General features: G+C 42.1%; 3 protein-coding genes across 4 annotated transcripts; 2 read left to right on the forward strand and 1 right to left on the reverse strand.

Moving 5' to 3' along the window:
- Nucleotides 1–209: 209 nt before the first annotated feature.
- LOC145456728 (transducin beta-like protein 3) lies at nt 210–21,062 on the forward strand. Its single transcript, XM_080334829.1, has 19 exons — nt 210–388; nt 2,805–2,952; nt 6,274–6,466; nt 7,598–7,769; nt 9,298–9,634; nt 10,031–10,171; nt 10,293–10,493; nt 11,149–11,255; nt 17,805–17,937; nt 18,266–18,337; nt 18,397–18,555; nt 18,616–18,686; nt 19,368–19,524; nt 19,582–19,640; nt 19,985–20,088; nt 20,153–20,224; nt 20,286–20,444; nt 20,616–20,703; nt 20,767–21,062. The coding sequence occupies exons 1-19, from the start codon at nt 345–347 to the stop codon at nt 21,029–21,031; spliced, it is 2,682 nt and encodes an 893-aa protein (XP_080190955.1). The 5' UTR covers nt 210–344; the 3' UTR covers nt 21,032–21,062.
- On the reverse strand, nt 11,279–16,828 carry LOC145456730 (actin-binding protein WASF2-like). 2 transcript variants are annotated; one of them, XM_080334833.1, is made up of 6 exons: nt 16,324–16,828; nt 15,789–16,197; nt 14,175–14,398; nt 12,912–13,123; nt 12,187–12,371; nt 11,279–11,593 (listed from the first exon to the last, which is right to left on the reverse strand). In XM_080334833.1, the coding sequence occupies exons 2-6, from the start codon at nt 16,131–16,133 to the stop codon at nt 11,492–11,494; spliced, it is 1,068 nt and encodes a 355-aa protein (XP_080190959.1). In that variant the 5' UTR covers nt 16,134–16,197; nt 16,324–16,828; the 3' UTR covers nt 11,279–11,491. The 2 variants fall into 2 exon arrangements, with proteins under 2 accessions (XP_080190959.1, XP_080190958.1); XM_080334832.1 differs by lacking the exon at nt 16,324–16,828 and having other exon boundaries at nt 15,789–16,315.
- A 1,454-nt stretch (nt 21,063–22,516) lies between the features above and the next one.
- Nucleotides 22,517–24,513, forward strand: LOC145456729 (dnaJ homolog subfamily C member 2-like). Its single transcript, XM_080334830.1, has one exon. The coding sequence runs from the start codon at nt 22,605–22,607 to the stop codon at nt 24,366–24,368; it is 1,764 nt and encodes a 587-aa protein (XP_080190956.1). The 5' UTR covers nt 22,517–22,604; the 3' UTR covers nt 24,369–24,513.
- The last annotated feature ends 2,602 nt before the right edge of the window (nt 24,514–27,115 follow it).

Raw genomic sequence — 27,115 nt, forward strand, 5'->3', positions numbered from 1 at the left:
TGGCCAGGCCTATCAATGTGGGACAACTAAACTCATTGGTCGTTCCGTACTGAGATAGGGTAAATATATAACTTCGTAGTCATATTTAGCTGGCAAACTACTACATCGCTTAGCAATGACATTTTTTCCTCATTGTCCCTGAGAATGTGTAAAATCCTTGATCCCACTCATTTAAGCGTAACGATCGCACGTGGGTCAGTCACAACATGGGGATTACCCTAGTCGAGTGTTGTCGTTTTGGTTAATACCTATAGTTCTCTGCTGTACAAGTTTATGCAACTGTAGACGGCATCCTGTGTAGTCAGAAGAATATTTATATACGTTCTATAACTGTAAAGTAAGACATGGATTCAACCAAAGGATCAGGGAAGTTGCAATTGAAAACCAAGTAAGATGCTTGATAGGGCATCCCTAAAAGACGGAGAAGCGGAGGCAGCGGAGACAGCGGAGGCAGCGGAGAACGGACCCTAAAACGCGGAAGCAACGGAGACGGCGGAGAGAGCCAAAAATGCCAATTTTCCTAAAAGACGGAGACAGCGGAACTAGCGGAGAGCGGAGCTTTCGGTCATTAACCTTTACAGACACGCGTGACATAGCGGACGGATACTGAAAGCGGAGTTCGGGACCCCGCGAAATGGACATAGCGGACGGTTATAAAATATATAAAGCGGAGATCAGGGCGTATCGGAAGATGTTTCGAAGCAGTGGAGAATAACGGAGAAGTCAGCGATGCGAGTCAAGGCCAATTTGGCGACTGATTGCCCGTCGATGAGATGACATAGCGGGCGGTTATATAATACAAGGAAAGCGGAGTTCGGGGGGTATCGGAAGATGTTTCGAAGATGTGGAGAATAACGGAGAAGTCAGCCATGCGAGTTCAAGGCCAATTTGGCGACTGATTGCCCGTCGATGAGATGACATAGCGGACGGATACTGAAAGCTGAGTTCGGGGCCCCGCGAAATAGACATAGCGGCTCCGCTATCGGAATATGTTTCGAAGCAGTGGAGAATAACGGAGAAGTCAGCCATGCGAGTTCAAGGCCAATTTTTGCGACTGATTGCCCGTCGATGAGATGACATAGCGGACGGATACTGAAAGCGGAGTTCGGGGCCCCGCGAAATAGACATAGCGGACGGTTATATAATATAGAAAGCGGAGATCAGGGCGTATCGGAAGATGTTTCGAAGATGTGGAGAATAACGGAGAAGTCAGCCATGCGAGTTCAAGGCCAATTTGGCGACTGATTGCCCGTCGATGAGATGACATAGCGGACGGATACTGAAAGCGGAGTTCGGGGCGTAGCGAAATATATTTCGAAACAGCAGAGAATAACGGAGAAGTCAGCCATGCGAGTTTCAGGCCAATTCGGTGATTGCTTGCCCATCGATGAGATGACAGCGGCGACGCGTTTCGTATGACAATTTAACTGATGATTTGTGGAATATTATACTGAACTACTTTCTACTTAACAAAAACCGAATTGCAAATGTAATTAGTTCATCCAGAATACTGTTCAGGTAGATTTTGAAGTAATTGCGAAACATTACCACTTCAGTAAGTACGGGAAATAGCCCAAATCTACTTGATTACCCCGAAAAAGTAGAAATATTCAACATATATAATATCTGAACAACGTGATGTGATAAAGCAAAAATAACGTCAGATTCGTATTCAGCGCCCCCAAATTAGGTATAATTGACCCGAAGAAGTCCTGGCGCAAAAATCCTGTAGATCAGCGTTATTGCTGCTGCGGCGTGAGACGCCATCAAACCAGGAAATTGACCCGTGAGCACATTCTAGTTTGAGACCTCTGTACTAGTGACTATAATGCGAACTCCGTAACAACTTGCTATGAACCCAATATCGGGGCATTTTGCCTGGCCTTAACAATCCACCTTTGCTCGACTCGATCTTCTCCTTATTTGCTATCACATGTCACTTCATTCACGAAATATCTTTTACAAATTATATACAGATGTTACCAAAATGAAACGATGAATGAAACGAAGTAAATATATACAGTCCGCTTTCAGTATCCGTCCGCTATGTCATCTCGTCGACGGGCAATCAGTCGCCAAATTGGCATTGAACTTGCGTGGCTGACTTCTCCGTTATTCTCCACTGCTTCGAAACATCTTCCGATACGCCCCGAACACCGCTTTCCTTGTATTGTATAACCGCCCGCTATGTCATCTCATCGACGGGCAATCAGTCGCCAAATTGGTCTTGAATTCGCATGGCTGACTTCTCCGTTATTCTCCACTTCTTCGAAACATCTCCCGATACGCCCTGATCTCCGCATTCTATATTATATAACCGTCCGCTATGTCTATTTCGCGGGGCCCCGAACTCAGCTTTCAGTATCCGTCCGCTATGTCATCTCATCGACGGGTAATCAGTCGCCAAATTGGCCTTGAACTCGCATGGCTGACTTCTCCGTTATTCTCCACTGCTTCGAAACATCTTCCGATACGCCCTGATCTCCGCTTTCTATATTATATAACCGTCCGCTATATCCATTTCGCGGGGTCCCGAACTCCGCTTTCAGTATCCGTCCGCTATGTCGCGCGTGTCTAGAAAGGTTAATGACCGAAAGCTCCGCTCTCCGCTTCCTCCGCTATCTCCGTCTTTTAGGAATCGGCATTTTTGGCTCTCTCCGCCGTCTCCGCTGTTTCCGCGTTTTAGGGTCCATTCTCCACTGCCTCCGCTGTCTCCGCTGCCTCCGCTTCTCCGTCTTTTAGGGATGCCCTGCTTGATACTCTGTTCGTCAACAGTTCACCATGCTATTTCATTCGTTATTCAGCTTCGCAATCAAAGATCAGTGGGAACCGTTTTATAAAGGTGGATCTGTCGTCACTTCAGATGGAGGAAACACGCTGCTATGCTGCTGTGGAGATTCTGTCAAAGTCATCGATATTGTTTCTGGAAAATTGAAAACAACTTTGTCTCAAGTAAGCTCTCACTCTCTGTGTTAATTTTATTATATGCAATGTCACATGTATATTATGTCTATAAACCAATTATAGATGCCAGACTGGAATCAGTGGTTGTTTTCGTCAATAAGTTGCGCGTGACAGAAGGGTTTCTTCCATAGAATAATTAAGGAATTAAATGGAAAGTTGCGCGTGACGTTTGCCACCAATTCCGCTCTGGTATAGATGTTGTTGTTGTTCAACTCCATTCAAGAGAATTGCTCAAATTTAACATTGTTCCAGTATGTTATTTGTAACACTAATCATTTTCATTAAATTGGGCACTTCTTCGATGGCAGTCAGAGATCGAAAAGTGTTCACCATGATCACCAATGAATGTTTTCCATGAACACTAGGGTTGTCCATAATTTGGAAAATCTTACAAATCCTCGGTTGTAATGTCTTATTCGATAGATTATTGATAAAAAACGACACTGAGCCTGAAAGAAGCTCACAGAAAGGCCGTTAACATTTCGTGCAAAGCGTTTGAAAGTAGCTGCCGAAGAATGGGCATGCCACCGACCATAGAACGGCGAGAAGACTAGTAATCAAGAAACCACGGCTCTTGATTGGATAATCGGCTATGCTTCAATGACCACGTCAGCAGCAGCTTGCTGATTAGGTGAACAAGGAGTCTGCTACTGGCGGCGATTCTGAAAGCGCATTGTATGTAGGTTGACAGATAATGATTTAGGATTGATTAAGGGTATGTTGACGTACGAAATACATAATGAACAAACAACAGCTGCTTCACAAAAACGTCTAAAGCATGACTGCTTTATTGTGAAAGAAACCGCCGCAGCCTATATGCCTTGTTTTCAACAAGGGAAAGCATAGGCGCTTATGCAAGTGGCGACGGATTCCTAGTTTCAGAAATAATATATAATTATTGAATACAAAGATAAAGCTTAACAATGACACTATAGTTTGTGTGATCTCATTGGGCTCAGGTTGTAGTACATAGTTGAAGTTATGAAAGCTCTAAGGGTCGGCTGAATCAGCGGGTCACGCTTGGCACTTGTCAGATGCTTGCATCAAACTGTATTCACTTGCAAGTGTTGTCAGAGTCCTTGATGATGACGCAGAAAAGAGACGTAAAAGTAAGCACATAATATGCTGGATATGATATGCAAACTATGCTGGATACTATGCACTATGCAGCATTGTCTGTGTTTGTTACCTTTACACCCCTTTTCTGCGCGATTATTAAGGAATTTGACATATCATATCCAGCATATTATGTGCTTACTTTTACGTCTCTTTTCTGCGTCATCATCAAGGACTCTGACAACACTTGCAAGTGAATACAGTTTGATGCAAGCATCTGACAAGTGCCAAGCGTGACCCGCTGATTCAGCCGACCCTTAGAGCTTTCAAAACTTACACTATGTACTGCAACCTGAGCCCAATGAGATCACACAAACTATAGTGTCATTGTTAAGCTTTATCTTTGTATTCAATAATTATATATTATTTCTGAAACTAGGAATCCGTCGCCACTTGCATAAGCGCCTATGCTTTCCCTTGTTGAAAACAAGGCATATAGGCTGCGGCGGTTTCTTTCACAATAAAGCAGTCATGCTTTAGACGTTTTTGTGAAGCAGCTGTTGTTTGTTCATTATGTATTTAGTACGTCAACATACCCTTAATCAATCCTAAATCATTATCTGTCAACCTACATACAATGCGCTTTCAGAATCGCCGCCAGTAGCAGACTCCTTGTTCACCTAATCAGCAAGCTGCTGCTGACGTGGTCATTGAAGCATAGCCGATTATCCAATCAAGAGCCGTCGTTTCTTGATTACTAGTCTTCTCGCCGTTCTATGGTCGGTGGCACGCCCATTCTTCGGCAGCTACTTTCAAACGCTTTGCACGAAATGTTAACGGCCTTTCTGTGAGCTTCTTTCAGGCTCAGTGTCGTTTTTTATCAATAATCTATCGAATAAGACATTACAACCGAGGATTTGTAAGATTTTCCAAATTATGGACAACCCTAATGAACACGAACAAAAATTTATAAACTTCAAAATAAATTGTTTTTGTGTGCCTTTGGAGAGACGGATATTAGGGTTGGTGTGGGGGAAAGGGAGATTGGAGGTGGATTAGGGTCAAAGTTGGGGTTAGGTATCCCAAGATCAGGGTTGGGATATGTTAGGGAAGGGAGATATTAGGGTTGGGGGAAATGGGGGAGGGGAGGTATGTTAGGGACAAAGTTGGGTTTTGGGTATGCCAAGATTAGGGTTGGAGTATTAGGGTGGGGTTGGGGGATATTAGGGTTGCGGGAGGGGGGATATTAGGGTTGGGGTTAGGGGGATATTAGGGTTGCGGGAGGGGGGTATTAGGGTTGTGGGACGGGGGATATTAGGGTTGGGGGAAATGGGGGTGGGGAGGTGGGTTAGGGACAAAGTTGGGGTTAGGGTATCCCAAGATTAGGGTTGGGGAAGGGTGATATTAGGGTTGGGGGAAAGGGGATATGAGGTTTGGGGTTAGGGGGATTGCAGGTGGGTTAGGGTATCACAATATTAGGGTTGGGGGAAAGGGAGATGGGTTAAACCCCGGTTAGGGGTAAACTAACCCCAACTTTGAACCTAATCCACCTCCAACCCCCCTTTCCCCCAACCCTAATATCCCCCTAACCCTAATATCCCCCCTCCCCAACCCTAATATCCCCCTTCCCTAACCCTAATATCCCCTACCCTAACCCTAATATCCTCCCTCCCGCAACCCTAATATCCCCCTTCCCTAACCCTAATATCCCCTTTCCTAACCCTAATATCCTCCCTCCCACAACCCTAACATCCCCTAACCCTAATATCCCCCCTCCCCAACCCTAATATCCCCCTTCCCTAACCCTAATATCCCCTACCCTAACCCTAATATCCTCCCTCCCGCAACCCTAATATCCCCCTTCCCTAACCCTAATATCCCCTTTCCTAACCCTAATATCCTCCCTCCCACAACCCTAACATCCCCCAACCCTAATATCCCCCTCCCGCAACCCTAATAGCCCCCTCCCGCAACCCTAATACCCCCCTCCCACAACCCTAATATCTCCACAACCCTAGTAACCCCCTCCCGTAACCCTAATATCCCCCCTACCCCTCTCCAAACGCAAAAACAATAATTTTGACGTTTATAAATGTTTATTCGTGTTCATAGAAAACATTCATTGGTGATCATGGTGAACACTTTTCGATCTCTGACTGCCATCGAAGAAGTGCCTTAAATTGTATACGGTACATTTAATATCTGAAACTGTAAGTTATACCTGTATTTATTGCTTTCTCTTTGTTCATACAGGACGGTGATGAAGTTACGTGTGTTTGCAGCAGTCCTGACGATGAAATTATTGTTTCTGCCACGAGATCGATGCTTTTGAAGCAATGGAAGATTGAAGACGAGTCAAATGAATGCATTAGAACGTGGAAAGCAATTCATTCTACTCCCATTATGTCCATGGCTTTTGATCCAACGTCGACACTGTTGGCGACGGGTAAGGATCAAGACTTCTGATTGGGTTGAAGTGCATGACTCTGGCCCCGTTTGAAGTATTTAGGGCAGGGGTGTCAAACTCAACTTGGGTCGCGGGCCGGATTCAAAAGCTTTGATAGCTCGAGGGCTGGACCAGCCAATGATTGCAGATTACCTCCAAATCCATACCTTAGTTTTTCACTGGAATGCTTAATCATCAACTCTATGCAAAATAGTATTATACACAAACTCGATGATTTTCCGTTAAAATACAGTTATAAACCACTAAAACAATGACTCCGATGACAATACAAATTGTTTTAATAGTGATTCGTCGTGGGCCCTGCGTATTCTTAGTGAGGAATACAAAGGGTTGTGAATGCAGAGAACGGGGCTTGGGCTTTCTGGGTCAGAGTAAGGTAAACAAGAGTGCGACCAAAGATATTTCAATGATATTCTTCCTCTCTGTGTACCTGCACGACAACGAATTTGGTTCAGTTTTCCAGAATGTTCTGAACTGAGTGTTCACTGATTGTCACTAACTTGTTCCTGGTGGTTTCTTGAATGAGAACTCAACACCGCACTAAAAATCTCAATTTTTATTAGAAATGGGGCTGGATAATGCGATTATTTTTCAATTAACCCAGAATGGCCTCGCGGGCCGGATGAGATTGTCTGGTGGGCCGAATGCTGCCCGCGGGCTGTATCTATGACACCCCTGATTTAGGGCTTTTATATACTGTTTTTAGTTTCACAATTTCATAATTTTCGCTGTAATACCGTTTCAACTAACCAAACACAGGTTGTAAAGCTGTCAGCTTTCATGGTATTAGTAGCAGTATCATTTTACAAAAAGAGTACCTTAACAAAATGATACTGATACTGGTTTATGAAATATAAATGTCAATTTGGCCACCAAAATCCATTGTTCTGAAAGTGATTTGCAGCTTCCGTTTGACTCATACATCACCCAGCAATTCTATGGTATGTTCCTATGCACCATAATATTGCTAATGTCAGCGTGGTAGATACCATCATCATAGCTATTTGCCTACTATACCGTTATTTGGTTAAAAACTGGAACCATCCAGTGGCAAATATTTGTGTTTACAGATTGATGGCAATCCTATTTGGTTCTGATTTCCCTTTCTAGGTAGCAGTGACAGCACAATAAAGATATGGGATGTCATCAGACAGTATTGCACTCACAACTTACGTGGATCCCGTGGTGTCGTTACCACCGTCAGGTTTCACCCGAGCGAGCTGCAGTTATTTTCAGCAGCTGACGATTACATAATCCGCGTATGGGATCTGCAGACCAGCAGGTATGATCAATTGCTCATGTTGAGCAAAATCACTGTATCTGTGTGTTTGTGTGGTCGGTAACGTCGGGTGTAGTGAAATTTTGAAATTTTCTCGTTCAGATACACTTGAGTAGAACTTTCCTCTTGCAAAACAGCTGTCTGATACACTGGCGTAGCAGCATGTGCTGCCGCCCCTGGCTCTCGCTTAAAATGCCGCCCCCCTGCCCCCGCACCAAATTTCGACATAGATTCATGTTCAAGCAATCTTTGTCAATAAAAATAATTACAAATAGTATACCGCGTCTCCGCCTCACCGTCTCAACGTTAATAAGGCCAAAAATATTAAAGACAAGAAATAGCGAACGAATGTATCGTGCAAATAGAAAATCAATAGCCGCCTCAAAACTTGACTTTTCGGGCTTTCGCCGAAGAAAAATCACCGATAATATCCCCAAATTAAAGTTTTAGAACGTAGTCTCTTTCGATAGACAGAATGGATAGAGCTGATAGCCGATCATCATTCATGCATTCATGGTAGACCGTAAATAAGACTTCATCAGTTTGAGCTTTGAGAAGCTCCTCGCACAGCTCTCCATTGAAACACCAATGGTCGCATAAAATTTATTCAGATACGAGCAAAAATATGGTGTCGAATGAAGTAGCCTTGCAGCAACTAACCAACCAACCATTGTTAGGAACAACCGGCCTTGACGGCTATTTCGGATTGGTTCCATTGCCATGATAACATATTAATTCGTGTTTTCGGAATTAGCGTGACACTAGCTTTCGATTGGGACCAGTTCGATAAAATTTTAGCTCGCGGGACGCCAGCTGTAAGCCAATTACGCTGCTTTTAGCCGGCTGTGTACACTGTGCAGCCTCATTTTGCCGCCCCCTTGGAGCCTGCCACACCTGGCGCAGAGCCAGAACCGCCAAGTGGCTGCTACGCCACTGGTCTGATAATAATAATACAAACGAAACAATGTGGCTTTGAAATTCTAGGATGGAGATGTTTCTATTTTTTGAAATGTGCCACATTTTCAATCCAATTTTTAATAGGTAATATACTGTATGGTCATCACTTTCATTTGTGGAAACATTGTACGGTAATGAATTTGAAATGTATGTCGCGTTCGGGCAGCCATTGATTAAAATAGCACTTTCACTAGGCATCTCGTTGACGATTTTCTATCCGTTAACAGCAATTTAATCATGAAGCAGTCACGGGCCTCAAGCAATCGACACGCGGCTGTACAGTGTACCCATAGTCCATGATATGCATATTTCAAGTGCGGGATCTCAAATGCCCCAAAAAATTAGGTGGAATTACTATTTCAGACGCTGCACTTGTGTATCTCCGATTAAGATTACACAGGCAAGCAACATCAACACTACGTGAGTTAGCTGCAAGTGAAGGAATTCTCATGACCAAATAGATGTTACCCACCACCTATGGTTTAATCACCAGGCCTTGCACGCAAACTACTTGTAAAAGAAGCCTAAAGAAGGCCAATTTTCGATGTATTTCTCAGTTGCAATTACTTTGCAGGTGTATATGCATGTTGGACTCTCACGTCAGCGCCATCACATCTCTCGCGTTTCATTCTCCGAACGAGGGCGAGATGCATTTGTTCTCCGCCGGCCGCGATAAGCTCGTGTGTGTGTGGAACTTGAGCAAAATTACGACGAAAAATAACAAATTGGAACCGAGCAAATCAGTCCCGGTATACGAGTCGATCGAAGGAATGCGGGTTCCGTCGCAAGAGGATGTTCGGCGGCTGATCGGGACCGGTGCGAAAAACGGCGTCTACGTTGTTACTGCGGGCGAAGACGGGGTGCTGAAATTGTGGAATTTGAAAACGGGGAATTGCGTCTATCCTACCAAGGTCGGCATTTCTCTTTACTGTATTCTTTGGATTTGAATAATTCGAAAATATGGGTAGCCCAAGTATTTTTGTGATTGACACGATGTGTGCGAAAACCGAAGACTGCCGTAGTCTGTTGCGGTGTGGGCTAAATTCTGTCAAAGTCTTTTTTGCTTTTTGCAAATACTAGAGGATTTGACAATTTTGTTGAGCTGAGTCACCTGTTAATGCTAAATATGCTTAGTGGAAAGTGGTTAAAACAGTTACAATGTTCAAGCTAGAGACTGCACCGCCCTCCATCTCTTTACCTTACAAATTCATTCATTGATTAAGGATCCATGACTGTTATCGCCTAGTGTATTCGATTGACTTTTCCCTTCCGCTGATAATTTCATTTGAAATGAATACACTTTTCAGGAAGAAATAGCGGAGCGGAAGGACGTGACGCATTTCACCGATCTCATGTATTTAGAGAGAGTACAGAAGTATGCCACCGTCACTTTCGATCACAATATCAATCTTTACAGTGTCGGAGACGGATTTATTGAAGACAAACACGTAAGTGACGATGCCTTTGTCAGGAAATTGGATATTTAAGTTCTACCTTAGCGTTCAAAAATGTTTATAATATTGATACGTTCTGTATGAAACTCTGAACCATAAGTTGTCTGAATTTCAGCTGGTAGGATATAACGATGAAGTGTTGGACGTGAAGTACATGGGTGTCGAAGACAGTCATGTCGCCGTGGCGACCAACAGTAACTTTGTCAAGGTTTTTGAACTGAGCACCTCATCATGTCAATTGCTCGCCGGGCATAAAGAAGTCGTTCTCTGCGTCGATGTCTTCAAGGACGGACTGACTTTTGTCACTGGATCCAAGGTTTTGTTTCATTTGTTATGTGATTGTTGCCTCTTTCAGGGTGTTCCGAAATTACTCGACCAAGTGGCATTGTAACCAGAGCCCGGTCTATATCATATTGGACAGATACCGAGATTTTTGCCGATAAAGCAAATATTTCCGCATCAAGATGAGACATACATTCCATTTCCAAACACGAAATCATAAACCGCAAAATCAAAGAGCACTTGGTGACTTCACTTTGTGAATTAATCGTCCAATTCCTGTGACGCGTGAACAGCCAACAGCTGCTGGCTGTGGTGATTGATTGTTTTGATAACAGTTCGTAATTGTAATGATTAAATTGAAGAATAATTTGTTGGAAGTTTGAACACACGATCCTGACTGATGAAGCAATATTTTCTGTCGATATCAAAATGTGGCGTGTTTGTAATTTGCTAAGATCGATTGTCGATTTGTAACGGATGGAAATAACTGGGTGTTCTATTTAGCAAAGCCCTACTCACGGGACTCCTGTCAAAGTTGTGACTCGTACCATGTGTCTCCCTACAGAACTGAATTTTTCCCCTGTCTGCTTGTAAACAAAAAATGGTGCCGCTACCCTTGGTCTGACAAAAAAATAGCCGGCAACGCCAGTCCTGTTGCTGTTAACGACGTTCGATATCCTCTGTGTCAGGACAACTCTGTCAGACTTTGGAAGATGGACGCTGAAAGCGGGATCGTGACGTGCGTTGCGGTGGGAAGAAGCCATACCCAGGACGTTGCGACTCTTGCCACATCAAAGTAAGATAGCGTTTCTACCTCGATTTGCCGGTCAATCTCGTTTTTATTACCCCTCTTTCCGGAACTCTAACTTTTGCGGCCGCATGTGCCATGTAGTATCGCATGGCATGACTAGTAGGTCGTTTAATTCGCAAACCGGATGACTCATGACGACGCGAGTAACACTGGTTTTTGCTTATGTCAGTTGCAGTCTTTCGCGTTTTCAAATCTGTCGACGTCGGTTTGTTGTTGTGATTTCACAACACTGTGTCGCCGGCGGGACTATCGTCCCATTTTGAGGCACTTGCTGATTCGAACTGGAACCGAAAATTGTATTCTTCCGTGTCGGCGGTGGGGTCCTTAAACAATATGGAGATTGATTAGATTTGTTAGCTAAAAGTATTGTGTTATATGCTATTGTGCCTATACCATTTTCTGGGAATCTATGTCTGGAAATATGAGCCGATTCAAATTTTAGAATAATACTGATGCTGTGTACAAATCTGTACCATGCAATAAGTCAGGAAGAGTGGATCAAGTGTTATTTTTCCACAGAAAGATAATAATTGGATGCAACATTCTGTATCTGTCGATTCCAATTCTGGTGATGCTATGAACAAATCTGTGTCGCTATGACTTTAATCCAACTTAGATCCGATGTTGGTCGAAATCTTTCAATATAGTCCAGTGCTATCGCTAGCTGAACCGTGATAGCATGACTATATGAGAATAGAAAAGTTTTGACATGACGAAGTATCACATGCGCTGAATTTCACGCCACTTGCTGTCTGGAAGTGTCCTTTTGACTGACACTCGCTCAAAATATGAGAAAGTGAGATAAAATACATCAATATGTTAATCAGCTAGTGTCATTTAGATAATTTCCCTGCATTCCATTTGGGCAGACAGTTCTATTTTGTGAGTATCTTCTACGAAACAGCTGCTTACTCACCGCTGGGGCTGGCAGTATCGAAAATTCGTCATCTACCGTGAAAACCGGCGGAGAATGCCCGTCTGCCAGCGACGTTTCGAAATCATGTAAATTGTAGTCGCCAAACGACGACAGTCGATAATGATTTGACCGCACCGTCAAAGTGCCGTTTAGCCTCGAATGGCTGTTTTCCTGAAGGTTTATTCCTGCGAAGCAAAATCGGGTGTTTAGTGCTGTTGAAGGGTTTGGTCTGGATTGTGTATGCAATTGCTTTACCGGAATTGGATTGTGATTTGAGTTTAGGCATTTGCTCGCATTCTCTGACATTAAAGAGGGACTGGGCTCTAAATATGATGTGGTCTCAAATCAAAAACTTGTTAGTGTGTAAACATTGGCAGCCGTTATCATCAGAATGCCACCGAGTTCAAATGACGGCGAAAGATTCTCCGTGATGGTCCTATTGCACTCAAGAAATGCGCGCCAGAAGTGTCGCAAAGGGTTGAGGACCACTGATTAGTGGTCTCAATGCCGTTGATTGATGAAGTGCAATAGGAACACTCATGAAAATCTTTAGCCGTAATTCGAATGCAGTGGCTTTCTGAGGAAAATCACGCCTTCCAATGTTTACACAACTTCTACAACAACTTCTACAACTTCTGATTTGAGGCCACATCATATGTAGCGTGTGCATTGTGCAGTTCCTAGTTATCCCAATGCATTAGGAAGGCAGCTAGGCTATAGGCTACCTGCTGTCGGTCGTAGCAGAACCTCATCGTCTTCGTCACTGTCCGACCATTCTTCTTCGCTGTAAAATTCCTCTTCGTCGTCATCGGCGTGGGTTGTGTCGGTCGCCGCGAGCTCGACCCCCATCTTACGTTTTTGCGCTTCGCTGATGCGGCTCTTTTTCACTTTACGTACTCTCCGGATGTTCGTCAGTCTTACGCTGCGCTTCGCTCTTCTGCGAATGTGAAAAATATTCGGCGCTATGGAATGCTCCAATTAGACTTGCACAAACTGCCAGTCTAGTTAGCTGATGGTTAGTTAGTTAACTAGTTTTATCAGTAGTTTTAGTTGCGCATTTACATCATGACATATTTTCAGGAACGCATTTACTGTAACAAGACTTGGTTAACCCAAAGACTTTTAGTGTGCCCCCTATCAATAAAAAGCATATATGAACAGACTCAAATGAAAACCAAATTGGCAAAGTATGACTTAACAATGTAATAATAGAAAGGAACACAAGGCAAAGTCAGATGTACTGGTAGTCATAACAATCAGACAAGAGAAAATCAAATTGTACAATACACGGCAGACGTTGAACAGATAATTGATGATTGAATGATGATATATTTTTCTGATACATTATAGATTATTACTACAATGAATGTGTTTCTGAAAGCAACATTCAATTTAGTACCATCTGACACATAGTTGCTGAATAACTAGACAACACTAACGCTGCCATTGTTTGGCGTGAATCGTGATGCCTGTGACATTGCTAACTTGTAGTCATTGCTACTGTTCTTCCAGCATGGTATTATAATCGCCTTGGGAATGGAAAAGAATGAAATGTTCATGGGTGTGTCTGTGTGGGCTATCCTTGTTCCTTCCGGACTGCTATTTAATATCTTTGGCAATGGTAAAAATCGAGATTTAGTGACCCAGCATGCTTTTCTTAGGGATGGCAAAGAAAGAAGTATTCGGTGTTGTGGAATATTCTTGTCCACGCCGAAACTAAAAAGTGGTACCTATTTTGAGGGGATGTTTTTTTAACCACTGTGTCTTGTTCTGCTACCTTTTGATGTCACGCTATAGATGTGACATGCCATTTGTCTTGGTAAATATGACATCTGATCTTATATCAGAAATGGTTTTTGCAATGGCTACAATGAATTGGTGGTAGGGTTTTGTTTTGTTCGAGAAGTACGATTATGAACATACCTGTCTCTATAGTACGAAACGATGACTTTCCCGCAAAATACTGCTACTTCGAACTGTCGACTTACATAGATTTTGCGTGCTGTTCCGCTATCATTTGCTGCAGGGATTCCTGCCACGCCAGGTAAAACAGGTTGGGATCGGAGTAAAATTTCGCGCACATCCTGCCGTCCGTTCTGTACTCGTCGAGGTCTTTTAGTCTCGGCATCGGCTCGGCTTCTTCATACAGCGAGGTCACCTCTGGTGGTGCTGACGATTGCAGGAACAGTCCCGATTCTAAATGTTTTTCCGACTGAGAAATGAAATCTCTGGTTGATTTCTGGTAGCTCAAAAATTGAAAATATTTTAGGAGTAATTTGACAGTGGGGCTGGACTTCGTTAAATTGTGTGTAGTGCGCTCTTTGTGAATATCGAAACTATGAATATTTATATTCTATTGGCGGCATGCTGAAGTATTATATTGTCTGACGAGCAGAGGAGGCAGAAGTAGTCATTGTAGGTGCCCGAGTAGAGGCAGAAGTAGAAATTTCTATTGAAGTATGAGCAGAAGTAGAAATGTCAAAACTGCTGAAGTGAGAGTAGATAATCAAAGGTCTGGTAAGTGCTTATGGAAGTAGTTTCAAAAAGTAGATTTGTTCAAAGGGTAGTATGCTTTTTGCAGTTGAATGGCGGTTGCTACTATTGAAACTACAGTTTTTGCCTGTAAGGCGCAGCAAAATAAAGCAATGTGTGAATGATTTTCCCCCAAAAACCAAACAGCATAGCGATAGCCTACCGCACCCCTCCGCAAAAAAACAAGTCAAATATCACACCAAACCATCTAGGTCTGCAAACTTGACCAAAGGCATTGCAGTAAAACTCAAGTGTTGGCGACTTAAGCATAATCAATACCCTGAAAAAGGGCACCCAGTAAAAATGTAATTTTTTTCCGTTTCGCCCGCGCACCCGTGAAATAGGAAACTGTCTTAAATATAAACCACGGAGAATTGATCAAGCGATCTATTTACATATAGTTCGGGCACGGTCGTGCTTGGCTGGTGTAGTTGAACTCCTGACTTACAAGCCATTATGTCACAGATAACGGTGACATGCAGCAAATTCATCACATATCTCTATGTTGTGCAAACAAGAGAGAACAGAACCATACTAGTGATAGATTTATAGCATGTTTTTTAAATCGCTCCTTTACATTCTGCGTAATATTTGATAACAGTTTCAGCAAAAAATTTATGGAAAACAGAGAAAAGTTGCAATATAAAATTCGTACAAACCGCTTAAAATATGCTACATATATGCCGGAAGCTGTGAAAACACTTGCAAAAAGTCGCCTTACTTAATGACCCTACAAATAGGTACAATCTTCAAATATGTTTAGTTGCAATGATATAGGGACTGTTTCGATCGGTGTTCGTGACAACTTCACTCATAAAAGTCACGCAAACTTTATGCAAAAACTACTTATTAGTTTTGAAAATCCAAATTGCGAAAAGACGGTAGTTTGGCCTGAAAACTATTCAATCAGAAGTCCAAGTAGTCCAAGCATGAACATTTGAGCAAGTTGGTTGCAAATTGTTAGTACGAAAAACCTACTCAAGTACTCTGAAAATGTAGGAGCACTTCATTGCTGACCATCTCGTGTGGCGAGTTTTGACCTAAGGTACCAACTTGAAAGTGGGAGTTACCTGAAAAAAGTTTGTTCTGTCGGCGATTTTTTGGCAGATTGCTTTTTTATCCTTTCCCAAACCTTTTTCTTTTACCGTCTGATTGGATTTGCTTTCTTCTACCTTCTCTTCGACGGTTTTTAACCGTCCTTTCAAGTCTGTCAGTCTTCGCTTGAGCTCTTCGCCTTGCGTGATTAAGTTCCCGAAAATCAAGTCCACCTGGCCGTGTAATGTTCCGAGCTGTTTAATGATGTTGACCAGAGCCAAGTTAGTAAAATCCTGAAGTATGGTCCCATCGTCTTCGGTTGCTGCCACTTTTCCTTGTTGGAGATATTTGGGCTTGACAGTATTTCGTAGAAATGGCATCTCACTTTATGTTCGGTTTAACATGGAATAGCACATTAGACGTGATGCAACTTGTTTCCGTATGCTGTTTGAGAATCAAATAACATTTTTGACAACTGAATGCGTTCAATCAAAGCGAGTTCTCAGTATTCGCCTTGCAGACATGAGGAAGAAACTGATCAATAGTACTTGAGACGAACAAAATTATTACGTGTTAGCACTTTAATGTCACATTTGACACATTTTCAATCAGCTTCAAAACAATCCTGCAGTTATATATCAAAAAGATCTTCACGTTACACTAGTAATATCATTTCACTTCATACTGTATTCGTTACCGCTATAGCTTCTATCCCAGCTGACTTGTTGTGTTTTGAAAGGAAATGTCTGTGTCTTTCCTGTGGTAACAGATTAAATCACTGACTGAACACAGCACAACGGCAATTAAACCCATGAATAGGTTGTTCACTTGCTAGATAACTGTAGAGTGTTTATCTCTGAAATTTGTAATCAATCAAGTCATCCGAGACAATATATTTTCCCTGGCTGTCACGATAATTTGTCAAATTTTTGTTGACTCGACAAGTGTTCACATCTTTAACAGAACTGCCGTATGCCGGTTATAAAAATGTTTCCGCTGCTTTAATTCAGCCATCTCTGACACCTATCTGGCAGTTGGGCAAAGCTGTGCATGTAATCAGCCCCTTATAACTAATCTGTGAGCATATCAAAACCGCTGACCTGTTTCCGCACACACGTTCGTTACGTCGCGAATCTACCATCTGCCAACGGTATATGTCACAATCACATGAAGTTTCACGTATCTCAGCAAACCGTCATGAACCACTTTCGTATCGATGCTGGAAATTAGTCATTCGCTTAATAGCGGCAGTGGAAAGTGTATATATGAATGGATGTAAAGTCCTATCCCCTTACAACTTCGTATTGACGTGTGATGGCAGTAAGTAATATGGTGCTTCCTCTATTCATACCTGCCGTGTCAAGCTCGTGTATTATTGTAGGCGGAGTGATTGACATGACAGAATGCTTGTTGATGTAGATTAGTCACACTGAAATTCTGCATTGATCTTTGCATGGGATAGTTGTGTGGGCGTCACTTGCATGTTACAGATGCTTTCGTATGATATATATATCGTAAAGATTCAAATGCATGCATTGTGACGCGTTTTCTTGTGTGAACAAGTGATTCATTGAATTTCGCGGCAATTTTATTTCTTTCTACCATGTCAATCTATGCTACTTTCGAACTTGCCGTACACTGTGTGACTCTGACAGCTTATGCGTTTTTATGAATAATATTTGCATCCATTATTGCCCACACATGGTTCGATTGGCCTATCAACATTACGATCAGGCATATTTTACTTGCATGTATCAATCATCTCTGATCAGAATTTTTTTCAACATTTCCATTCACAAATTCATTTCTAATTTCTAATTTGTGACCCTTGAAATAATACCATCTAGTCATATCCTTTTGTATCAAGACTCCGGAAGTACTTTTCAAAAACTTACACAGTACTGGTCCTATGACATCAGCTGCTACGATACTTCTTGTGAGACAAGCTTTTTGGATTTAATTTTTCTTCACCTCTGTTTTAGTTTAGTCTGTTTAAAGTTCTTCAAGCCCTTGAGGGATGATCAGTTCAACAATGCAATTGCTCATTCAAGGTTGAAAACCAACTTCTTTGCGAGTGGAAGTCACGACCTGACATTGAAAATATGGACCGTTCTCACTGAAACGAGAGGAAGCAGCGCCGAAACCAGTCTCAAGGTGAAGCACACCATTAAAGCACATGACAAGGTGAGCAGAGAAATTATTGCACACTATTGCCAATGGGAAGAGTGCGTGGAAATATTGTGGGTTTCCGAAGTCGAATCGATGAAGAAGGCCAAGTATTGCTACAGGCGGATCTCTGTTACCATCTACAAATTAAGGATTTCAAACTAGTCGCGAAAGCTACCTACACAATCAATGGTCTATTTGACCCCGATTTATTTTATGACTGAAATCGTCGTTTCACCAAATTATTTCGCGATAGGATTCCTAGTTATTCGTAATCCGATAGATTTGTTGATATACATTCAAGTTGATCGTCAACACAACAAATTGCAATGTTGATTCGTTGCAGGACATCAATGCGGTCTCGGTCGCTCCCAACGATAAAATGATTGCCACGGCCTCGCAAGACAAAACTGCCAAGGTATGTTTGCCGGCGCAATGCCATTTGCTAATTGGCTTGACGTGCCGTCTCGATTACAGCTTTGGAATGTCGGCGACGGCCAGCTCCTAGGCGTTTTCCGCGGGCACAAAAGGGGACTTTGGAACTGCCAGTTTTCGCCTAGCGACCAGGTTTTGGGCACTTCCTCTGCGGACGGCACCATCAAGTTGTGGCTTCTGTCGGATTTTACCTGTTTGAAGGTTTACGTTATGCTGGCCTGCTGTTGTTTTAGTAGCCGTAACATGTTTGTTCTTTTGCAGACGATGGAGGGACATGATTGCTCTATATTGAAAATGATGTTCATAAGCAGAGGAGCTCAGATTATGAGCAGGTGAGCGTTTTGACTCTCGGGAGTTTGAGTCTGTATATAAATGATGAAGATTGCCTCGGTGTAAATCAAAGAAGCTATTATTGATACACTTTTGGATATGCAACTAGTGTCACTACTTCTGCCGTGTTATATTCATACAATCACCGACACTAGACGTGGCGGACTGCATATTTGCATATTTTATTTTTACCACTGGTTCCTCGTCACCATTGGTACCCAAGTAGAAGTAGAAAGAGCTTATTTCCAGAACATTTCTAAACTACTATATATGGAAGTAGGATGAAGGTGTGACAAGTTCTTGACAATGTAGTTTGAAAAAGCACATTTGGTTGAGAGGTCGCACACTTTTAGCAGTAAATCAGCGGTGTCGAATTTCGAAATGTGTCTTCGCGACTAATAACAAAGAATACCGAAAATAGCTGCAATTTTCGAAAGTATATCCCGTTACCGTGACAATTTCACTCTTTAAAGTGATACAAACACCCGAAACTACTTTCTACTTTACAAAATGCAAAGTGTAGTAAGCAAGTACTCTTGGCTAACAAACGGATATTGTTAACTAGAAGTGGAAGTAGTCGAAAACAAACACTAAGAGTATGTAGTGTACAAGTAGGCAACCCCTATTTCGATACTCCGAAAATGTAGACATACTCTGTCACTGACAACCTCTGACTTACGTAGCGGTTCGGACGGTATTGTGAAAATGTGGAACATCAAAAGCTCGGAATGCGTGAAGACGTTCGACGGTCATGACGACAAAGTTTGGGGTCTCGCCGCGAACGCGGACGGAAGTGTCGTGGTCTCGGGCGCCGCCGATTCCAAAATTATTTTCTGGGAGGTTGGTTTTCTAGTGAAGATAATCTTACAGCGCTGTGACGGACATTGAAATATTCAGGATATCACCGAGAAGGAGGCCAGCGAGGCGCAAGAAGTTGACGAAACGGTCATACTGAGGTAAATGATGTGGCTGCCTGCTTTTTTCATATTGTCGTAAAATTTGTTGGTTAGTATGTTCCATCTTCAATGTGCCATACATCTGCCAGTGAACCACACTTGTTTACTGTGACTCTGTGCTGTATTGAAATGTCCAGTGGCGTGTAACCGTAACCTCTACTACTATTCAAGTCTGATATGTATTTTTGTTTTCAAAGTTATAACAACGTTATGCAACAAGTAAAAAAGTGTAGGGCTGCTTGGTTAGACACATCTCCACACACATTTGTGGTAGTATTTTTGGCTATCTTCTTTTTGTCAACTCATGTCTACCCATTCATGTTCGAACCTTTATACTTATACAGACAACAGGAATTGAATAACATGATGCACGAAAAGAAATACGCCATAGCATTCAAAATGGCTATCACGTTAGAACAGCCGTTCACAGCGCTCAAAGTATTAAAAGGTACGCAAGTAAAGCATATCGTCAATCAGTGACCATTTACGATAATTTGAACGATGTCACGCAGAAATGAAATGGGAAGAAGGTACGTCGGATTCAATCAAGGCGGTCATCACTGGTTTGAGGGACGATCAGAAAGGTAGCGAAGTGGTTTTACGCGTGTGTTTGTGTTTACCGCTAATGTGTTCGTTTGTTGCCAGATACTCTTTTGAAGTTTATCATGTCGTGGAACACGAATTCCCGAAATTGTCGCGAAGCGCAGCTTGTGCTGAATCATATTTTGAGAGTAACTTCTCCAGACGATTTCATGAAGTTTTCCAATGCTAAGAAAGCGATTGAGGCTCTGATTCCATACACAGGTTCGTAGCATGGACTTGTGGCATGATGGTAATTTTTCAATGTAACAATGTTGGGTGAATCTTACTGTCAAGACAAGCATATGCTAATATTCGGTGTTCTGAAACGTCCATCTGTTTATTGAAATATGCTGCTTCTATATCGGCATATTCAATGTGAAACTTCATTTTCAGAACGTCACTATCAGAGGATATCGCGTCTTCTGCTGAACACAACCTTTGTGGATTACGTCTGTCAGATGGCCAAGTTGAAACCTCTTGCGTTCGTATTATCATTTTGCGCATTCCCACTTTTCCAGGAAAATAACTGAGGCGTTTTTGACAGGTCCTCCGATAAAAATCTCTCGGCAGAGTCGAAAAATCAGATCAAAGTTCACCGTTCTGCATTGCCTGCCGTTCACCCGTTAAAACAAAAGCCTTTGGAATGCAGACCAAAAAAGAAGAGATCCAGAAAACCAGACTCTGATCCAGATTTAAATGACGACGTCAACTCTGAGATCAGTACGCCGCAGAAGTCTGTTTCGAATGTCGAATCACCGGCCAAACGAATGAGACTTAGAGGTGCTAAAAAACAGATGTCCGTAACATGAGTTTACGAAAATAAATTTCTCAACATATATATATGATTGTGATGTGAAGCCTAGAGCAGAGAGCTTCATCTAGCATTGTAGAAGATATAATAAGAGGTTGGAGTGATCAACAGAGTTGGTTTATAGTGTACTGTAACAAGGTTTGCATAATCGTCAAAACTCGTGGGAGAGATATTTCCAGTGGTCGGACTCGCCGGTTTTGTAGCAGTTATAACGAAATTTGAGCACTACTAGTTCAAATCCAATTGAATGCTTTTTGTAACAACCGGCTGAAAAAATGGTTTTCGTGATAAAATTGACTGACAAAAAATTTGAATCCGGGATGAAATAATTGGTCGAGAAAAGATCTAATGTTGTGCGTCATGCTATTAGGTTCTGAAGCTTAGATGCGGTTGTTGAATGTAAAAATGCCTATTATTGCGGTTTCGTTACAAGAAACATCCTATGGAGAGACTCGACGAAGGAAGAATTGAAAGGATGGATGAAGCATCAGAAGACGGCCGGAAGATGAGAGAATGAATATTGTTATATCGGGCAATAATACTATTAGGTCAAGGTGGATCTTACATGATAGGACGCACTTGGTCGGTTCGACACCTTCCTCTCTGTCAGAATACGTCGCATTGCTTTGAACAATGATATTTATTGGCTTTGAGTGAATAATAGTAAGCCCGTCGATTATGATAATAAGCTGCTCCCCGTAGTACCTCACACATCATTACATAAATATTTTTATCAACTCAAAACACCACAAGATTATGATTTATGATACAGTAGAAAGATCAGAAGAAGTCAATCACCCAAAAAGACGGCAATAATAGAAAAGAATCCTGCGAGATTTTTTCTTGGACTCACAGTGCTTCAGCCCGTATGATTTTCACGTCCGTTATCAACAGAGGCCGAAACGATCTGTAGACTTCATAATATCTGGAATAATAAGTGGAAGAGGTTATCTGAGATTTCTCTGACTACTCAATGCACAGTTGAGTTTTTGTAAACTCAAAATGTAAGGCAAAAGTCATATGATCGACCGAAAAGATCATCGCTCCATCAAATATGCCGGACCTGATGTGTGGAACAGTATCCCGCCGGCCATCCGACAGTCGACGAGCATGTCCACATTCAAGTCGAAATACAAGCAATTACTACTAAATAAATACAGTCCATCCTCAAGATTACCGGACCACGACTGACCTATCGATCTCGCTTCCCATGACATGCCGCCCTATTTCTTGTCGCTTTCTTTTTCTATACTGTATTCTTTACTTTCATTCAGTGTGCATGCCTCCTCTTTACTACGCCTAGGCCAAGGTGGGTGTCCGATTCCATTGACAAATCCAAGTCGCTTCGACATCTTCCTGTCTATTCATTGTATCGCATTTTTTGTGGTGTATTGAACTGATAAAATTGCTAATAAACCAATGATGATGATGAAGTCGATGAGATGTCACGCAACGATGATTGTGATTTTGATTGACATACCTTTGATCCCATTTCAGTCCAGAAGCTTGACGCATGTTGCAGCGCAACAGTCGGTTGCTACTGTATTGTTGGATATATATAATTTCAAGATATGGTGTCTCAGATATTACTACCTCCGCCCTTGAAACTACGGGCAGAACCTGTAGGAATATGGTTTGAGAGGTATTTGCGATCGAAAAGAGGCGAAGACTTAGATGACACAGTAGAGGATGATGATGAAGAAGAGGATGACACCTTTGTATTCGAGGATTGTAAAGATCTTCCCGACATGGATCCCAACGACTGGAAAGAACAGGACCACTACAAAGTTCTTGGACTGGGAAAACTAAGATACCGCGCAACCTCCAAGCAAATCAAGGCTGCACATAAGCAGTGTGTATTAAAACATCATCCAGACAAGAGAAGAGCCGCAGGTATCGCTGTCGCTGCTGAGGCTGACTCTGATTATTTCTCTTGCATCACCAAAGCTTTTGAAATATTGGGAGATAAGACAAAGCGCAGGGCTTATGACAGTGTCGACCCGACTTTTGACGACGATGTCCCTCCTGTTAGTAAATCAAGCCGTCAAAAATTTTACGAAACTTTTAGACCTGTCTTTGAGAACAATGCAAGGTGGTCTAATAGCAAACGCGTCCCGCTGTTGGGAAACGAAGACTCTACAATTGAAGAGGTTGATGATCTATACACATTTTGGTACAATTTCGATTCTTGGAGAGAGTATTCATATTATGATCAGGAAGATAAAGAAAAAGCAGAAGATGCTTATGAAAGAAGGTGGATGGAAAAGCAGAATCGGGCTGAACGGCAGAAAAAGAAAAAGGAAGAAATGCAACGCATTCGGCAACTTGTAGACAACGCTTACGCTTGCGATCCTAGAATCAAGCTTTTCAAGGAAAAAGAGAAGAGAAAAAAGGAGGAAGAAAAAGAGAGAAAGGCGGCAGCCGTTCGCAAACTAGCCGAGGAAAAAGAAGCGGAAGAGAAGAGAATTCGCGAAAAAGAACGGCTTGAAAAAGAGAAGCTAGAACAAGAACGTTTGCAACAGCAGCAGGCCGCTAAAAAGGCGAAAGAGAGAGAGAGAAAAGCGTTGAAGAAAGAGAAACAGAAAATCGATAACTTCTGCAAAGAGAACGATTACTTTCAATCGACCGATGACGAGAAATTAAAAATGATGGAGCAGTTATCCCATTTTTTGTTGGCGATATCATTGACGGAAGCTACGGCGGTAAATGAAGATATCCAGAAATCTACTTCGCACGAAGACAAGGAAAAGGTAATTAAAAGCAGGTTGAGAGCGTTTCAAGAGAAGCATGAAGAAGAAAAGAAAAAGCAGCTGCAAGCGGCCAGCAAAAAGAAGTCGGGCGACCGTGAAAGTGGTCCGAAAATGGAATGGGCTTACGAAGACGTTCAGCTCTTGATAAAAGCAGTTAATTTATTCCCGGCTGGCACCGAAAAACGATGGGAGACAGTCGCCACTTACATCAACACTCACTCTGCGACTAGCAAGCCGCGACAAGGCAAAGAATGTCTTGCGAGGGCGAAAAACCTAAAAGATCAAGACTTAAAAGTGCAAGCCAACCGGAAAGTATTCGAAAGATTTCAAGAGAATCAAAAGTCATCCGCTGGGAAGAAGGCAGACGAAGTCGAAATATCGCAGCGTTATGATCAGCAGCCGTGGTCCTCCGACGAACAGAGGCTGTTGGAGCAAGCGCTCAAGACGTACCCCAACGGCACGGACAAGAGGTGGGATAAGATCGCGGAAGCCGTAGCGTCGAGAACGAAGCGGGAGTGTATGTTGCGTTACAAGGAGTTGGTTGAAATGGTGCGGGCGAAAAAAAGCGTTCAGACGAAAAAGTGACAGTTTTTCGATTCGTGAACTTGTTATTGCTGTTGAGAAAGCGAGGCTGCAGAACACCGTGACCCAGCAATTGATGCCGCGCGAATTGGTGTACCTTTGTAATGTTTATCGGAAATGTTCGCATTACAGTGTTCTTGTTATGCTAGTTGTTTGCGCGTCGGTTTAGACAGAGTTGTTTCGTTCTGACTTTTGCTATGGTGTTATTGAAGGTGATAGTAGTCATCGTTGATAATCTAGTAGAGGTAGAAGTAAATTTCTACTTAAATTAGCAATTTCATTTGAAACTACTTCAATTGGAAGTTGATTTCAATCATCAAAGTCTGTCTTGCACTGTTTGCGGTATGGTAATTTCAAAGGTGATCAAAATATCATTAGTCACAGTTGGTACTCCAGTAGAAATACATTCTACTCCAGTACCATACTGGTACGAGTTCAGGTTTCCAAATAAGTATTCTAGTCCCTAGTTTGGCCTAAAAAAACGAAAACTGAATCATTAGTCTAAAATCGTGACCAGCGCAAACACGCAAAATCTACTTGAGTACTGCGAAAAAAATTGAAATACTTTGTTACTGACCAGACCACCTCTGGGTAATATATGAAGCAAGGTTTCTTACATTATTATTGATGCCGCACACAGGTTAATGGTACGACTAAGCGGTGATAGCTCCTATTCAGTCTTCACTCCCTCAAATTTTGTAATTTGACGTCCGGACATTATTGGTCACAATCGATCCGTGTAGTCACAAACTTCTTGAAACATGTTTGAATATTTCCGTGCTCCGGAATTTACGCCCCGATCAGAAGCGCCGTTTGTGAGGATATGTTTTCCCCAGAGTACAGAGTAGGTGGGCAGTAGGGCTGTTCAAAAATAACTTTTTTTCCCGGATTCCAGCCATTCACTGATTAAATTGTCAGCTTACCCTAAAAAACGCTGCACACCAAATTTGGTTCGATTCGAACAAGTATAGGACTCCGCAGATCCAATTAAAATTTTTAATTTATTATGGAAAATTGAAAAAAAAATTTCCAAATTTTTCTGCCAACCCCATGAAATTGTTGAGCTGTCTTCAAAGACGTTGCAAAACAAATTTGAGTCAATTCCGACCAGTAGAAGCGGAGTTATGTGAGTTTTTCGTTGATAAATCGCGGATTATCCACCGATCAAGGTGCTACAGCTCACCCAGGAATCGTTCAAGAGGTCACAGCTAGAGCTGGACACAGTGATTCGAGTACTCGAATCTGAATCGAGTATTAATTTTAATGATTCGAGTCGAGTAGTAAAAGACGATTTTTTCGAGTACTGAAATTATACGCTCCTCGCAACTGAAAGTTAATTTACTAACGAGATTTATAATTTTGATACTATTTTCCATTGAGGAAGGCTTGAAACCTCGATTGGCCGTGTCACAGCCCATGAGACGCAGTACGATGCTACGTAGGCCTACGTTACTGGAAATAATACATTTCCGAAGTCATGATCAGTGCAACGAAATCGGCATGGTCGATAAAAAACCAAAGTATGTGACGGATAACAGGCATTATGTTCTTTGTGGTGGCTTATAAGGTACAATTGAATAGTAGCCTACATTAATATTGAAATGAACCCGAATTTTTTTTTGGCTGACACTCGTCAGGGGTAATCGTCAGCAACTATAGTAGAGAATTGGTAAGAACATTGTATAATAATATCAACAATCGTATCACAAAATATGACGTCACTAGCATGAAATTTCGAATGAGAGAGCGTTCAATGCACTATTCTCAGGCGGTACACGAACTCCTTCTGTTGACAGAGTTTTGGCTGGTGTATTTTGATAAAAGTCGACTCCAAGCAGGGTTGTAACCAAGTCACATGGTTCCGAGTCACGAGTCAATCATACTTTTGTGGTTTTGACTCGAGTCGAGTCGAGTCATTTTCACTTCATCACAGACTCGAGTCCGAGTCCAAGTCACCGTTTAAAGGGTCAAGTCCGAGTCATGGTGTTATGACTCGAGTCGAGTCCAAGTCACAGTATTGAAGTCATGTTCAACTCATGTTTTCAATCCTGCTTGGGTGATATCGAATTCCCTGTTTGCGAAACATGCTCATTTTGTCCCTATCAGAGTCTTGGCACGTGTTTATTCAGGCAGATAACGGACAGGTCCTGGTCTTAGAACTTAAAATCAAATATCTCTCTTGTCAGTCTGATACATCACCAATACAAGCATTCAGTTTTTATTATGAACACATCGACGATAGCTCACGAATAGCTGATAGAGAATCAACGAATTCACGTCTACATACTATCTGATAGAGAACCAACAAATTCACGTCAAGATACTAGTTGATAGAGAATCAATAGATGCATGTTTATGTAGAGGTATTTACAACAGGCCAGCATGCTGTAAAAGCGTGCATGCAACTATGTGCATTGTGCAGTGACAACAGAACAGATACCTTTTGATTATACTAAAGGTTTTCCCAATTGCATTACCGACTACATCGCAGTTACAGCATTGGAGAAATAATTGCACAATGGGGCTGTTCAAAAACATTTTTTCAAATTTTCTGGCTACTTCTTAAAATTGCTAGATTGCCTAAAAATCAAATTTGGCTCAATTCCAACCAGTAGAAAGCAATACTATGAAAGAAAATTTTAGACTAATTACAAATAGAGATTTTCGAATTTTACCGGCTATCTCATGATATTGTTACATTGTGTAAAAATATGATTCATTACAAATTTGACTCAATTCCAACTAGAAAA

This window comes from Botryllus schlosseri, chromosome 15 (assembly GCF_051294905.1).
Source record: "Botryllus schlosseri isolate E-star chromosome 15, Bs_hap1, whole genome shotgun sequence".
Taxonomy (NCBI): Eukaryota; Metazoa; Chordata; class Ascidiacea; order Stolidobranchia; family Styelidae; genus Botryllus; species Botryllus schlosseri.

Bases quoted from the DNA above. Each gene is read 5' to 3' on its own strand.
- LOC145456730 (XM_080334833.1), bottom strand. From the start codon at position 16,133: ATGCCATTTCTACGAAATACTGTCAAGCCCAAATATCTCCAACAAGGA. The intron at 14,399-15,788 runs GTAACTCCCACT...TTCATTTCTCAG, and splicing joins ACAGAACAAACTTTTTTCAG to TCGGAAAAACATTTAGAATC. The intron at 12,372-12,911 runs GTAGCCTATAGC...TTTGCTTCGCAG, and splicing joins TCTGCTACGACCGACAGCAG to GAATAAACCTTCAGGAAAAC.
- LOC145456729 (XM_080334830.1), top strand. From the start codon at position 22,605: ATGGTGTCTCAGATATTACTACCTCCGCCCTTGAAACTACGGGCAGAA.
- LOC145456728 (XM_080334829.1), top strand. From the start codon at position 345: ATGGATTCAACCAAAGGATCAGGGAAGTTGCAATTGAAAACCAA. The intron at 18,687-19,367 runs GTGAGCGTTTTG...TGACTTACGTAG, and splicing joins GGAGCTCAGATTATGAGCAG to CGGTTCGGACGGTATTGTGA. The intron at 20,704-20,766 runs GTTCGTATTATC...CGTTTTTGACAG, and splicing joins GCCAAGTTGAAACCTCTTGC to GTCCTCCGATAAAAATCTCT.